We start from the raw sequence: 13,470 nt of genomic DNA, 5'->3' as shown, positions 1-13,470 counted from the left end.
ACCGTTGTAAACTGACCCGGTGAGCACAACAGCACGAGTCTGCTACAAGACTTTAGGGCGTTCGGCTCAAACGTGGCATCGTCACAATTGCGTCACGCCCGCTCGGCTCTATCGATAATTTTAGACCGAGTCTCAAAGTGCACCGGCCTCTCCCTCGGTTAGTGAGTGTTCTGCTGCCAGGTGGCAGTCTTGCAGCTGTTTCTGCCCCAGGCGGCGAGTATGTGCCTCTCGCTCGCAGGACCAGTGCTGAGGTGTTGCTCTGTGGCCCGTTGCCATGGTGACGGCTGACGTAAGATTAATTACTGGTGGCGCTGGAGGCTACGTTGTTCTCCAGGTCGAGGGTATGAGACAACACAGACTTCCTGGAACGTGAAGACTCTGTGGAGCTGGGCTCAAATACCAGCACGATGAAACACCCCTGGCATAATGTGAACATAGAGTCATGGTGAGGTGTTTTAAGTATTTAGATGAATTGTGCTAATGATAACAGTACTTTGGACACCGTTCACGTGGACTGAATACCTGGAACTGTGATACAGTGCATGCTGATTTTTTTTAAAACCAGTTGTTGCAACACAGCAATGCAGACCTTTGTATATTCAAGCTTCAAGCCCAGTAGAATTGAACTGAATTTTGAAAAAAAAAGTATTTGTGTTTCTTGTATTTGAGTATTTAGGCTCGTGCCCCAGCTGTGCCATGTGATGCAGCTGTGTGTCCTTCAGTGAGCCGTACTGAGAAGGTTCCCCTTCATGGAGGGAGCGGACCAAGTGGGACAAGCGGGTCCTTCTCAGTTCTGTCATGTGTGTTCGGCTACAAGTCAGACATGCATGACAGCAAATGTGCTGTGTTCTTCCCCGGGGTAGCACTACAGTACAAAGTGTGACCCTGTTCACCAGCCACAGGCTGCAGGTCTGCAGAGGAGACCTGGTGTCTTGAGAGAAAGCAAACAAACAGCCTTGGATAGTTTAAAGGAAACAAATAGCCTGATGTTAAGAATTTAACAGGGAAGCAGCTTTATTCGTCTTCGGTCTGTAATACCTGTTTTAAGCACTTCAGGCTCCAGTACAGTGCTGGAGATATGATTCGCCTGCCAGCGTTCAGAGTCTCTGTGGGAGCAGCTGAAACAGAACTGATATGCTTCTGGTTTCGGTTCTCATCAGAAGGGGGGGGGGGGGGGGGGGGGGAAGGTGAGAGAGCGTAAGAGGAACATGGCTGTTAAGAATGACCTCTACTGATGTTCTCAGCAGAAGTTGCTGGGATGTTTTAACAGAAGAGGTTCTGTACACCAGCTTGAATCACAGATGGAATAACACACCACATTTGTGCGAATTTAATTAGAGGATGGCTTTAAGATGGACGTTATTTCCAATAATTAAAAACTGCAGTGCATGCAAATGAAATGTTCAACAGTGTCATTCAATAAACCTTTTTTTTAATCTCAACAGCAAGTTAGCTTATGTGTGGTCACATCAAGGAGGAGAAATGAGAGGGTTGGATTTCTAAATGATGTTTGGCAGCTGGAAGTGTGATTATGATACAGTAACACATTCATGATTCTTTTATAACTATTCATAACAAATATTGCTATTAATACTCTTCAACGGCATATACTGATTAACAAAACAAATGGACAAACAAACAATAACCTAACCAATTAGTAACTAACTAAGAAACTCCAAACACCACATGGTGGGTTGGAAACTTCAGAGAGGACTTTGGTTTTTGGACCTTTAGAAGACGGTCTACTTCTATCCTTTCAGTATATCAAACCGGGAAAAAAAAAGCCAAAAGGAAAAGCTTCTCTGATCTTAATTTAAAAAGAAAAGGCACAATGAACACCATCACACTGAAAAGAATGCCTTGCGTCTTCAAAGCACTTAAAAAAAAACGTTGAATCCCTAATTTATAACAAAGCACATACAACTGTCACCAAGTGGAATTCCCGAGGGGCCTTGGAGACAGTGTCCTGTGGCGTAGCTACCTGGGGACAGCAGCGTTTGACGCGTCTCTCGGTTCAGCTCGAGGGAGCAAGCAGAACGGGTCGCACTGAACCGACTCCTCCCACTGCGCTACATTTATTTTGCTTCCTCAAAAAAAAAAAAGGAAAAAAAAGTACATATAAAGAAACAGGGAAAAGTGCTCCAGTATTTTATGTGCCAGTCGTCTGGCCTCTGCTGCGAATCACAAGCCGTTTCCATTCACCCCCATCTACACCCTATTAACCACAATTTTATAGTCACATACTGTATTCAAGTAGATCTGCTAAGTGCTGAAAACAAACAAAACATCTATATTCAGTCTGATTTAAGAGGAACACGATCAGTTGGCCATAATCCAGTGTTGAGTGACTAACCTTTCTGTCACTTAAATCCTTAACACCTGCCTGTTCTCAGCAGTCCGACACGTTGCTTCACAGGCCCACCTAACGTGGATCAGAACCGTCCCACAGCGAGGAGCGAGGCTCCTCCCCGTTCAACGGCAGGCGGCTCACTGGGTTGCACCTGCAGGAAAACGGTGGTCGTTGGTTTGTAGCGGTGAGCAGAAGGAGCAGAATCAGCGTGGCGTTGAGCTCCGCGGGACGGGACGGGGCCGTCTCTCGCTCTGCCGTGGGCCTGTGGTGTCTCACAGTCCTTCCAGAGCCTTCCGTCCAGCTGGACTACGTCCTGTTTATGGCTTTGTTCAGTCCTAGCATGTTAATATTGCTTCAGTATTGCCATATAAATACCTCACTAACACTGCACTTAGCAAGCGTGCAAAATCGTACTTTCGTGCTCAGATATGGCGCGTGAAAGGACGTTGAGGGATAAGTCTTTGTCCTATGTAAATGAAACAAACGACGGAAACGTGGGCCAACGCTCCTGGCTGGCGTGAGCTGGAAACATTCATCCTGAGCTGACGTGGTCGGGCAGGTCCAGCGGTGCTGGGGGGGGGAGGAGGAGGAGAGGAGGACAGCTTCCTCGCTAGGAGCTCCGACGAGGACCCCCCCATCCCCCACAACCACCTGCTACGGGACGGAGGCAGAAAAAGAGGAGAGAAGTCAGGAGGAACTATTGAAATGGGTAAGCACACTCGCCCGTGAGCGGAGGAACACGTCCGTGAGTGGAGGAACCTTCGCCCGGTGCCTCCGTCTGTCTCTGTACCGGCATCACTTTCACAAACTTCCTCACCAACCAGCAGCAAGAGGGGATCTAAAGGTAACACTGATGCACCCTCACCAAAACCTCGGATCAGTTCACCAGAACAAAGCCGTGTTGGGAGTCCATCGCCTCCATCATCTCACTGTCCAAGAAGGTGTCGGCAAGGCTTTCGTACCCGGATGCAGGCGGCCCTGCTGCTAGGTCGGGAGGAGGGGCCTGCCCGGGGTCCAGTGGGTGACTGTATTGCTCCTGGTAGAGGACATCCCCAGGGGGATACTGGCCCAGCTCGTGGGATAGGTAGCTGTAGCCAACAGCCTCAGCTTGGCCCTGGAGCTGGGTGGGTGGGCCGGGGGGCGGGGCTGAGGCCTGCAGGTGTGGGTAGTGGCCCAGGTAGGGCTCGTACGTCAGGGCCTCAGTGCTGGGCTCCATCAGGGGGCCGAAGGGCTGGGAGTGGGCGTATGGGGGCGAGGTCCTGGGACCCTGCTGGTGATGAGGCAGTGTGGCCATTGAGCCCGGGGCCTGAGGGGGCGCCGTAGAGTCCTGGTGGCTCATCGGCGGACAGGGGGCGTGACCGTAGGGGCTCTCCACGATGTGCATCTGGTTAAAATACGCCTGCATCTGGGACTGCTTCTGGAGATACAGCCTTTTCTGGTGCAACCTGCAGAAGACACAGAGATACAGCGACGTGTTCAGCAGTCAGGCTCGTGTTAGTGCGGGGCGTTAGCACGTCGTCTACGTACCGATGCTCGGCCAGCTGCTGCTCCAGACTGCGTGGGCTTTCTTTGCCGAACATCTGGCCGCTGCTGGGGTTAATCAGGCTGGTCTTCTGCAGAGGACACAAGAAACATGCAAGACTTAATGTGATGGTTAAGATCACGACTGGCAGTGTGGGTGTGGCAGGCACCATGGTGCAGTGGGGATTTGGACTGTGCAGTGTGCGGAGGGCTCAGCGTTACCGGCACTCTGTGTGTGGTGTACTGGGGCTCCAGACTCTGTCTCCTGGAGAGCAGAGGATGAGGACCAGCAGAATATACTGAGATGTCCTGCTGATGGCCATTGTCGCCCTGTGTGCACGCGCACACACACACACACACACACACACACACACACACACACATACAAAATGTACAGGCTCAGTTTTGCTAGAATAGATAAGGATGTATGGATAATCAGTGGGTTTATGAATATGCTTGTGAACTCCATACAGCTGAACCCCACCCTGCAACACCCCACACTACCACAGCACTAAACCCCACACCTCACGCTACAATACCCCACACTACTAAACCCCACACCACCACACCCCACAACACTAAACCCACCACCACCACAACCCTAAACCACACACTACCACACCCCACACCACCACACCCCACAACACTAAACCCACCACCACCTACCACACCCCACACTACCACTAAACCCCACACCACCATACACCACAACTCCACTCACACCTCTAAACCCCACACTACCCCACCCCACACCACCATACCCCACAACCCCACCCACACCTCTAAACCCCACACTACCACATCCCACACCACCATACCCCACAACCCCACCCACACCTCTAAACCCCACACTACCACACCCCACATCACTAAACCCCACACCCCTAAACCCCACACTACCACACCCCACACCACTAAACCCCACACTACCACACCCCACACCACTAAACCCCACACCACTACACCACCACATCACTAAACACCACACCCCACACCACTAAAGCCCACACCACCACACCCCACACCTCTAAAGCCCACACCACCACACCCCACACCACTAAAGCCCACACTACCACACCCCACACCACTAAAGCCCACACTACCACACCCCACACCTCTAAAGCCCACACTACCACACCCCACACCTCTAAAGCCCACACTACCACACCCCACACCTCTAAAGCCCACACTACCACACCCCACACCTCTAAAGCCCACACTACCACACCCCACACCTCTAAAGCCCACACCACCACACCCCACACCTCTAAAGCCCACACCACCACACCCCACACCTCTAAAGCCCACACTACCACACCCCACACCTCTAAAGCCCACACTACCACACCCCACACCTCTAAAGCCCACACTACCACACCCCACACCACTAAACCCCACACCCCACACCTCTAAAGCCCACACTACCACACCCCACACCACTAAACCCCACACCCCACACCTCTAAAGCCCACACTACCACACCCCACACCTCTAAAGCCCACACTACCACACCCCACACCTCTAAAGCCCACACTACCACACCCCACATCACTAAACCCCACACCACTAAACCCCACACCACCACACCCCTAAACCCCACACTACCACACCCCACACCACTAAACCCCACACTACCACACCCCACACCACTAAACCCCACACCACTACACCACCACATCACTAAACACCACACCCCACACCACTAAAGCCCACACCACCACACCCCACACCTCTAAAGCCCACACCACCACACCCCACACCTCTAAAGCCCACACCACCACACCCCACACCTCTAAAGCCCACACTACCACACCCCACACCTCTAAAGCCCACACCACCACACCCCACACCTCTAAAGCCCACACTACCACACCCCACACCTCTAAAGCCCACACTACCACACCCCACACCTCTAAAGCCCACACTACCACACCCCACACCTCTAAAGGCTCTGCCTTTCCCCCTTCCCACAGACACACAGATAAACATGTGCGCAGAGAGACCCAGGCGGTGCAGGCCATGTTCTCATTCCTATACAGCCTCGCTGGTCTCAGATCAGTGGAGCTGCACTGGAGAAGCGGGGGGGGGCAGGCTGACCTGTAGCAGCGTCTCTGTCAGGTCATGTGGGTGCATGGGGGGCCCCAGGGGCCCTAACGAGGGATTCTCCTCAGGGCCCATCTGCTCATAGACCTTGTTGAGCTCCAGTATGCCTTTGGTTCGGGCGAGGTGTTGCAAGTGCTGGCGGAACGCCACCAGACCTAGAGAGAGAGAGAGAGAGAGGGAGAGAGAGAGAGGGAGAGGAAAAGAACAGCGCAGCATCACTCATGAGTGGATGGCTACTATTACACGCAGGAGATCCCAGCTCCACTTTTGAGTGGCGTGACTACCTCATACATGCGAAACACAACCTTCTCCAGCTCCACTTTGATGCCCCACCCACGGCACACACCCCCCCAGCTCACAGCTGCTCAACTGGGCGGACTGAAGAGCTGGCTGGGCCGGGCTGATGGACTATTTTTGGGCCCTGAAATGACTGGGCATAATTATGCAGGCAAACAAGGCAGGGCAATGTGAGACCGAGCTTCAGCACTGCCTCCGATTCAGCACTGCCTCCGATTCAGCACTGCCTCTGATTCAGCACTGTCTCTGATTCAGCACTGCCTCCGATTCAGCACTGCCTCTGATTCAGTGGGTGAATCATCAAACTGCGGAGGGTGTCGAGAGAGAGAGAGAGAAAAGAAACCGGAGAGACGAGATCTAGCGTCTGACTACCAGGCTTTATTTAGGTAAGTATCACAATGGGTTCAGCGGGTGCGTCAGCTGAATGACGTGCAGAGGATCAAAGTGGCTTTACGTTGCGTTGCACTCGGGGTTAGAGCTGCTTCTGCTGGAGACTGTAGACACAGTTTGGGAGCCAGATAAAAGAGAGAGAGAGAGAGAGAGAGAGAGAGAGAGAGAGAGAGAGAGAGAGAGGGAGTGCTCACCTTGCGTCAGGGATGTGTCCGACGCCCTGCGTCCCTCTCGGAAGCTCACAGGCGAGCGGTTGTGGATATCCCTCCTGTGTGAGCTCAGCGCTTGCATGGTCGGGTTGGGTGGGCGTGTGAAGGGCGGGGTCACCCGACTGACAGGCGTGTTGGCCAACACCACCTCGTTGAGGGAGGGTGGGTCTTCCATCACGCTCAGATCGCTGTGCATGGAGCCCATATCATACTGGGAGTCAACACTGCCCAGGGAGGGGTTGTGGCCCAGACCGAACAGCTTTCCTGCAACGTGTCGACAGTAAACACACTCACATTCAGCAGCAGGCATACCTCATTATAACCTTGTATCACAAACCACAACTGGACCTCATGCCCATTCTGAACTGCCTCCTCGTGAAGCTGTGGGTCTAACTATGGCCAGGGATACTGTTACTGATACTGTAGTGCTCTAAACTAGAGTCCTGCACCGGGTCGGGTACCCGCGGGTACCCATGGGTACGGGCAAATGCTGAACGGGTGGGTTTTACACATACCGAAATTTTATGGGTGGGTATGCGAGCGGGTAAGTTGAATACGGGTGGGTAAGCGGGCGGGTAAGTTAAATAAGTGGTCATTTTTAGTAGGCTTTTATTTGCTACGTAATGAACATAGTGTTACATTTTGCCTGATTAGCGCCTCCCGATGGTGGTGGCGAAGCTCAGGGGAGCTTACTTATACCGTAGCTCCGTTGGCCAGAGCGGGCTGAACTTTACTCTTCACCTGTTCTGGGGTAATACCCAAACTTCGGTTCTTTTCCAGCGGAAACATGAGCAGAGGCTGGTTATAACGCAGTACCGGGCATTTATTGTAGCTTGCTTGGTGGTTACAAAGCAAATGGGTGGCCGTGCTAGAACAAGGAAAATGACGAGAGAGAACTTGCCGTTTAGGATTTGTGATCTAAGAGCGCAGAACGCAGCTCAAACCTGGGACTGTGGACGATATACTGTTCCTGCACAGTAACCTAGGATAGATTTGTGAACCTATGCGATTTTATTTAGTTGTTATACTGGCATTTGTTCCCTCTCGTTTTGCAGTTGCTAATTTTAGATAGGAATATCCATACTGTTCCTGCACAGCAACCATATATTTTATTTTGTGTTGTACTGACGTTTTTTCAGAGGCGCATTGAAAAATAAAGTGCTCTATAGGAATACTTTCGATTTGTGTGATTTTTCACGGGCACGGGTGGGTAACGGGTAGAATATTAACGGGTCCGGGCGGTACGGATTTAACTTTGAAATAGCCACGGGTTCGCGGCCGGGTGGGTGCTGTACTCTGCGGATATGGGTGGGTACGGGTCTCAAAAATCGGACCCGTGCAGGACTCTACTCTAAACTACATCACGATACTGAGCTCATCATTATATCACGATACTGAGATCATCATTGCATCGCGATACTGAGCTCATCATTATATCACGATACTGAGCTCATCATTATATCACGATACTGAGGTTATTATTACATCACGATACTGAGCTCATCATTATGTGACGATACTGTGCTTAATGTTACATCACTATTATTTATTGAGTAGAAATATTATTAGTAAGAAAAATACTAATGGACATTAGTCAAATTTGCCTTATTGCATATAATATTATGTGAATTTTTCATTATGTGGCTTTTTGAATTTCTTTTTGTAAAAATATGTACACCATTGGATTTTGTAGCCTTTTCTTATGCTTTAGCAAAATGTCGTGTTTTTCGAATGCAGTGTCTGTTCCAAATTTATGACACTTATCGTGCATGACAAAAAACACTTTAAATATCACAGTAATATTGTTTGTGCTGTATCGCCCATCCCTGGCTCTTGCTATTGCGTAACGGTTCCCACAGAGCTCCAGTCCACAGTGACGCGGGCGTACCCCCTGACCTGAGCTGGCGGGGACGCCTGGCTGGTTGGTGACCTCAGAGAGGGTGTGGCGTCGTTGGCCGAAGCGTGCCGTGCGGAAGGCGTTGAAGATGTGGGCTGGGTCGTCCTCTGCGTCAGGCTCCTCTGTCTCGATGCCCTCATCTATAGATGTCTCCATCATGTTGCTAGGTGACGAGGCGCTGGATTTGTGCAAGACCACCGGGGGCAGCGGCTCGTGCATGCAGCCTTCCACCTGCACAGGGGCAGAGAGGGTTCTGAGCACAGAGTCAGGGGGTTCTGAGCACAGAGTCAGGGGGTTCGGAGCACAGAGCCTGTACCACAAACGTCGGTGTGAAACAGACGTGGTTTATACGCTTCCAGCAACACAGCTTTGGAGTCAGGACATAATTGCTAGCATTAATTTAGATTCTCCAAACGCATGGCGCTTTGATGTCAAGGCAAAAACGATCGTTATCTTTAGTCCATGGGGAGCTTAGATTAGCTCACCAGAACAATGTTTTCACAATATTCTCTCTGAGCTGTGGTCTGTAATAACGCACAACGTTTTGGATGGCCTCGTGAGCAGAGGCACGTTCCCAAAACACACGCATTATCTCCATTTAGCCCTGTTAAGGCACCACAGCTGACGGGAACAGCTCCGCTCACTCACACAGTTCAGTGGAATAGCCCCGCCCACTCACACATTTCAGTGGAACAGTCCAATCCAATCACAGAGTAAGAGCACCAGACTCATTTAAAACCCTACAGCTCACTGCCTGAGCAGTCACACATGAGTTATGTCTGTTCCTTCTTCCTCTCTCTCGATCTCTCCCTCTCTCTCTACCTTGTTGACTATTCCTCTTTCCCTTCCTCTCTCTTGTCCCTCAGACGAGTGTGTGAGCCAGGGTGGTGTGTGTGTGTGTGTGTGTGTGTGTGTGTGTGTGGGGTGGGGGGAGACGTCTGGAATGTAGGGACAGGAAGTGTGTTTTGGCTGAGAGGGCAGTCAGAGTCTCTTGCAGACCCAAGTCTATAGAAACACGCAACGTCTTGCATGCATGCACACACGCACGCACACACACAAGCATGCACGCACACACACACGCACCCCCCCCCCCCCCCCCCCCACACACACACACACACACACACACACACACATCCTTAACTGACGTAGAATCATCTGAACAAGTTGCTGGGGTAACCGGAGCTGCCTCAAAGAGAGCATCTTTTGTCTGATTTCTGAACCCCGTTTCCTGCAGCATGCTGGGACAGGAATGCTGCTACCCAAGAAAGAGAGAGAGAGGGAGAGGGGGAGAGGGAAAGAGAGAGAGACAGCAGGAGGGAAAGTGAGTGAGAGAGTGAGAGAAGGACAGAGTGGAGGAAACTGAGAGCGAGAGAGAGAGAGAGAGAGAGAGAGAGAGAGAGAGAGAGAGAGAGAGAAAGCTACTGCCAACCCCCTCAGTCTTCTGTCTGCTAGCAGACACTAAAACACACCTATACACACACATACACACACACCCACATCACAAGCCCACGCATACACCAGCACGCGCCCAGTGAGCAGAAACAGATCGTGTGGCTTCAGGACTGGCACCATCATAAGACAAAGTGACGTAATCCCCACCTAATACTTCTGTCCTCTCAGAGTTCATTTTGAAAATGGTGCAATTGTTTTACATTCCAGTTTCAGCATGACTCAGCAGCTGGGTAACTTGATATAACTCATAACGCATAATGTTAACGTAAACTACCAACTCATAACGCATAATGTTAACGTAAACTACCAACTCATAACGCATAATGTTAACGTAAACTACCAAGTCATAATGCATAATGTTAACGTAAACTACCAACTCATAACGCATAATGTTAACGTAAACTACCAACTCATAACGCATAATGTTAACGTAAACTACCAACTCGCACTGCTCTTTAGTTCATTGTTCGCATCTAAATCGGAGAACTTAGTCTCTGAAATGTGACTCTGCAGCTGTTGTTCGAGCAACTACTTTAAAAAGTAAAAATCCGTATTTCCAGATCTTTCATGTAAGTAGATCTGATAATTATTTCGTGTTACAGGCCACACAGCACGTCCTGCTGGATGGTGATGCTTCCCTACTGAAGACACGTCAACCTGTGGTCTTAAAACATATGGTGTGGGATGGTGTGGATCTGAGCAGGGGCCCCGGGCCCCCAGGGTGGTCCTCCCCAGCAGGACTGAGCAGGTCGGGAGCAGGGACGTCCCCTGGGTGGAAGAGGAAGCAGCTATCTGAGCTCTGAAACCCATAACAATAACACTGCAGGAGGGAAGAGAATAACACACTATAATAGAGGCCTGACACACATGTGTGTGTGTGTGTGTGTGTGTGTGGCAGTAGTGACTGGGCACCAGTCACGTCTGATGTGTGCCATGGTCCACAATGACTCGAATCAGAGTTGCTTATGTAAGGCTGGCAGCTGCGTGTAGACCAGTGGAAATAGAGAGAGCCTTCTTATCTCTCCCCCTCTGCTCCGCCAGACAACAGTGGAGAGAGCGGGAAAACGAAGTGTGTGTGTGTGTGTGTGTGTGTGTGTGTGTGTGTGTGTGTGTGTGTGTGAGGGAGGGAGATACAGAGAGAGAGTGAGGACAGGGCGAGGTCATGAGGTCGTGATCAGAGCAGAAGGGGAGTGTCCTCTGGTCCAGGGGAGCTCCTCCTCCCACACAGGGGGGCGGGTCCTGCAAGGCCCACCTGACCTTCTCAAGAACGTGTGTGTGTGTGTGTGTTGGAGATTGGGATGGAGAGACGAACACAGCGAGTCCCGACGCACTCACCACTGGGGTTCCCACCTCCTCCTCCATCAGGCAGGGGTCGGGCGTGCACGGGGATTGTGGGTAGGCGTAGGAGTCGGCGGGGGCCGGAGCCATGGTGGGCGGGCGCAGCAGGCGAACGCCCTGCGGGTGGAGGCCGACCTGCGGAGCGCCGCCGCTCGACTGCAACACAAACACACAAAAGGACCTCACACAAAGACGCCTCCGCCCAAACAAAGGCCACTGGCCTCGCGTCAGGCCCGCCCCCGACCACACCGCTCTACTGCTGGGGGGTGCGGAGGGGCCAGTCTGACCCTGGATCAGCTGCGGTGGCCTACCTTCGCCATGGTCTGCTCGGCGATGGTGCTGGGCCTGCGCTGGCGGGCGTCCAGGTTTGGCTCCAGGGGGAAACTACAGCGATGAGCCTTCAACCTCTCCACCAGCAGGAAGTAGATAGCAGCAAAGTGGTTGTAGCTCTTGTTCTGCAGAGACTGCAGCCGCACAGAGAGGTGGAGTCAGGGCCGGGGGGGGCGGAGTCAGCGCTCAGATATGCAAATAGCTTGACGAGCTGGAGAAGACCGATCACTCGAGCGAGGGGATGAAACCGGTGTGTGGACGCCCAACGACGACTGTATGGCAATCAATATTTAACACCGCATAACACGACCTGAATCCTGTCACCTTCATCTGGCATTATTCCAGTCGGGAGTCTTTCCGTGTGTGTTTTTACGCTAAACTAATCGGCTTCCTTTGTTGGGCTGTGGGCGGGGCTCGGATAATGACGACCGCCCCGACACAAGCGCAGGGTGCTTCAAATCAAGGCCAACCTGAACAACAGCTTGAAACCCTCTGATGACGGACGGTGACGCTACGCACAAAAGGAGCTCAGAGCGCGTCTGCAGCAGGCTGGATGCACAGCAGCGGGAACACTGGTGAATGGGTGGAGGGTGTGGGTGGAGGGCGGGTCTCACCTCCACCGTCTTGTGCTGGTCGATGCCCAGACTGTGCATGAGCCGCAGCACCTGCTCGCTGTACTGGCCCAGACCGCCCGGACCAGCGCCTACGCCCACCTGCGGGTACAGCAGGGGCCTCTGGACCGGAACATCCTGCACCATCCACTTGTGCTCCTTGATCTGGGCCAGCGAGAGGCGCTTGGACGGGTCTAGAACCAGCATGCGTCTGATCAGGTGCTCACAGTCTTGGGCAGAGAAAGAGAAAGAGAAAGAGAGAGAGAGAGAGAGAGAGAGAGAGAGAGAGAGAGAGAGAGAGAGAGAGAGAGAGAGAGAGAGAGAGAGAGGACCCAATCTTTTACCACAGTTCAGTTTGTTCTGGGGAGGTGTTCACTCATGTAGGTGGATGAAGAGTTAGCAGTGGTCATGAGCAAAGGTGCAAACTACTAGTAATAACTAATAATATAGTACTACAATACTGCTCTATAATATTAATACAATACTACAACATTACTACTGAGTAATACTAATACACCCACTTCTACTGTGACTACACATGTTGCCCAAAAAGCTCGTAAAACCAAATACAAATTATTACATTCATATCAGCTACATACTTATGCATATAGTACTGTATTAAAAAGAAAGATATTTCCATACAAAATAATACTTTTGTTACAAAACAAAAACCCGCCCAACCAAATGCTGCATCCAACTATAGCAGAATGAGAGGAACCCTGTTGGGGGGGGTGTTAGCAAACACCCCACCACGGTACCAGTGTGCACAAGCTCCTCCCACTGGGCTTAGAAAGCCTCCCATCAGTTCACTGTAGCCCTTACAACAGCAACGAACAGAGGCAATGGCGACAGCTCCGTTTGATCCCCCCATTCTTGTTTTCCAGACCAGCGGGAAAGCAAATTTCTCACTTGGGGCATTCAGAGGAACACGGAGAGAGAGAGCGATCCAGAAAGGGAAGACACAAAGAGGAC

The 13,470-nt window shown here is 51.6% G+C and overlaps 1 protein-coding gene across 1 annotated transcript; it reads right to left on the bottom strand.

Annotated features, from left to right (window-relative positions):
- Positions 1-994: 994 nt before the first annotated feature.
- Positions 995-12,758, bottom strand: sik2b (salt-inducible kinase 2b). The gene is made up of 9 exons (XM_076976886.1): positions 12,502-12,758; positions 11,869-12,021; positions 11,555-11,713; positions 8,767-8,998; positions 6,856-7,134; positions 5,969-6,129; positions 4,094-4,201; positions 3,878-3,963; positions 995-3,795 (listed from the first exon to the last, which is right to left on the bottom strand). Exons 1-9 carry the CDS (start codon positions 12,703-12,705, stop codon positions 3,228-3,230), a joined length of 1,950 nt encoding a protein of 649 aa, XP_076833001.1. The 5' UTR covers positions 12,706-12,758; the 3' UTR covers positions 995-3,227.
- Positions 12,759-13,470: the final 712 nt, after the last annotated feature.

This window comes from Brachyhypopomus gauderio, chromosome 16 (genome assembly GCF_052324685.1).
Source record: "Brachyhypopomus gauderio isolate BG-103 chromosome 16, BGAUD_0.2, whole genome shotgun sequence".
In the NCBI taxonomy this organism is placed as follows: Eukaryota; Metazoa; Chordata; class Actinopteri; order Gymnotiformes; family Hypopomidae; genus Brachyhypopomus; species Brachyhypopomus gauderio.
Note: the sequence above shows the minus strand (reverse complement) of the source record. Positions and strands in the feature narration are given on the sequence as shown.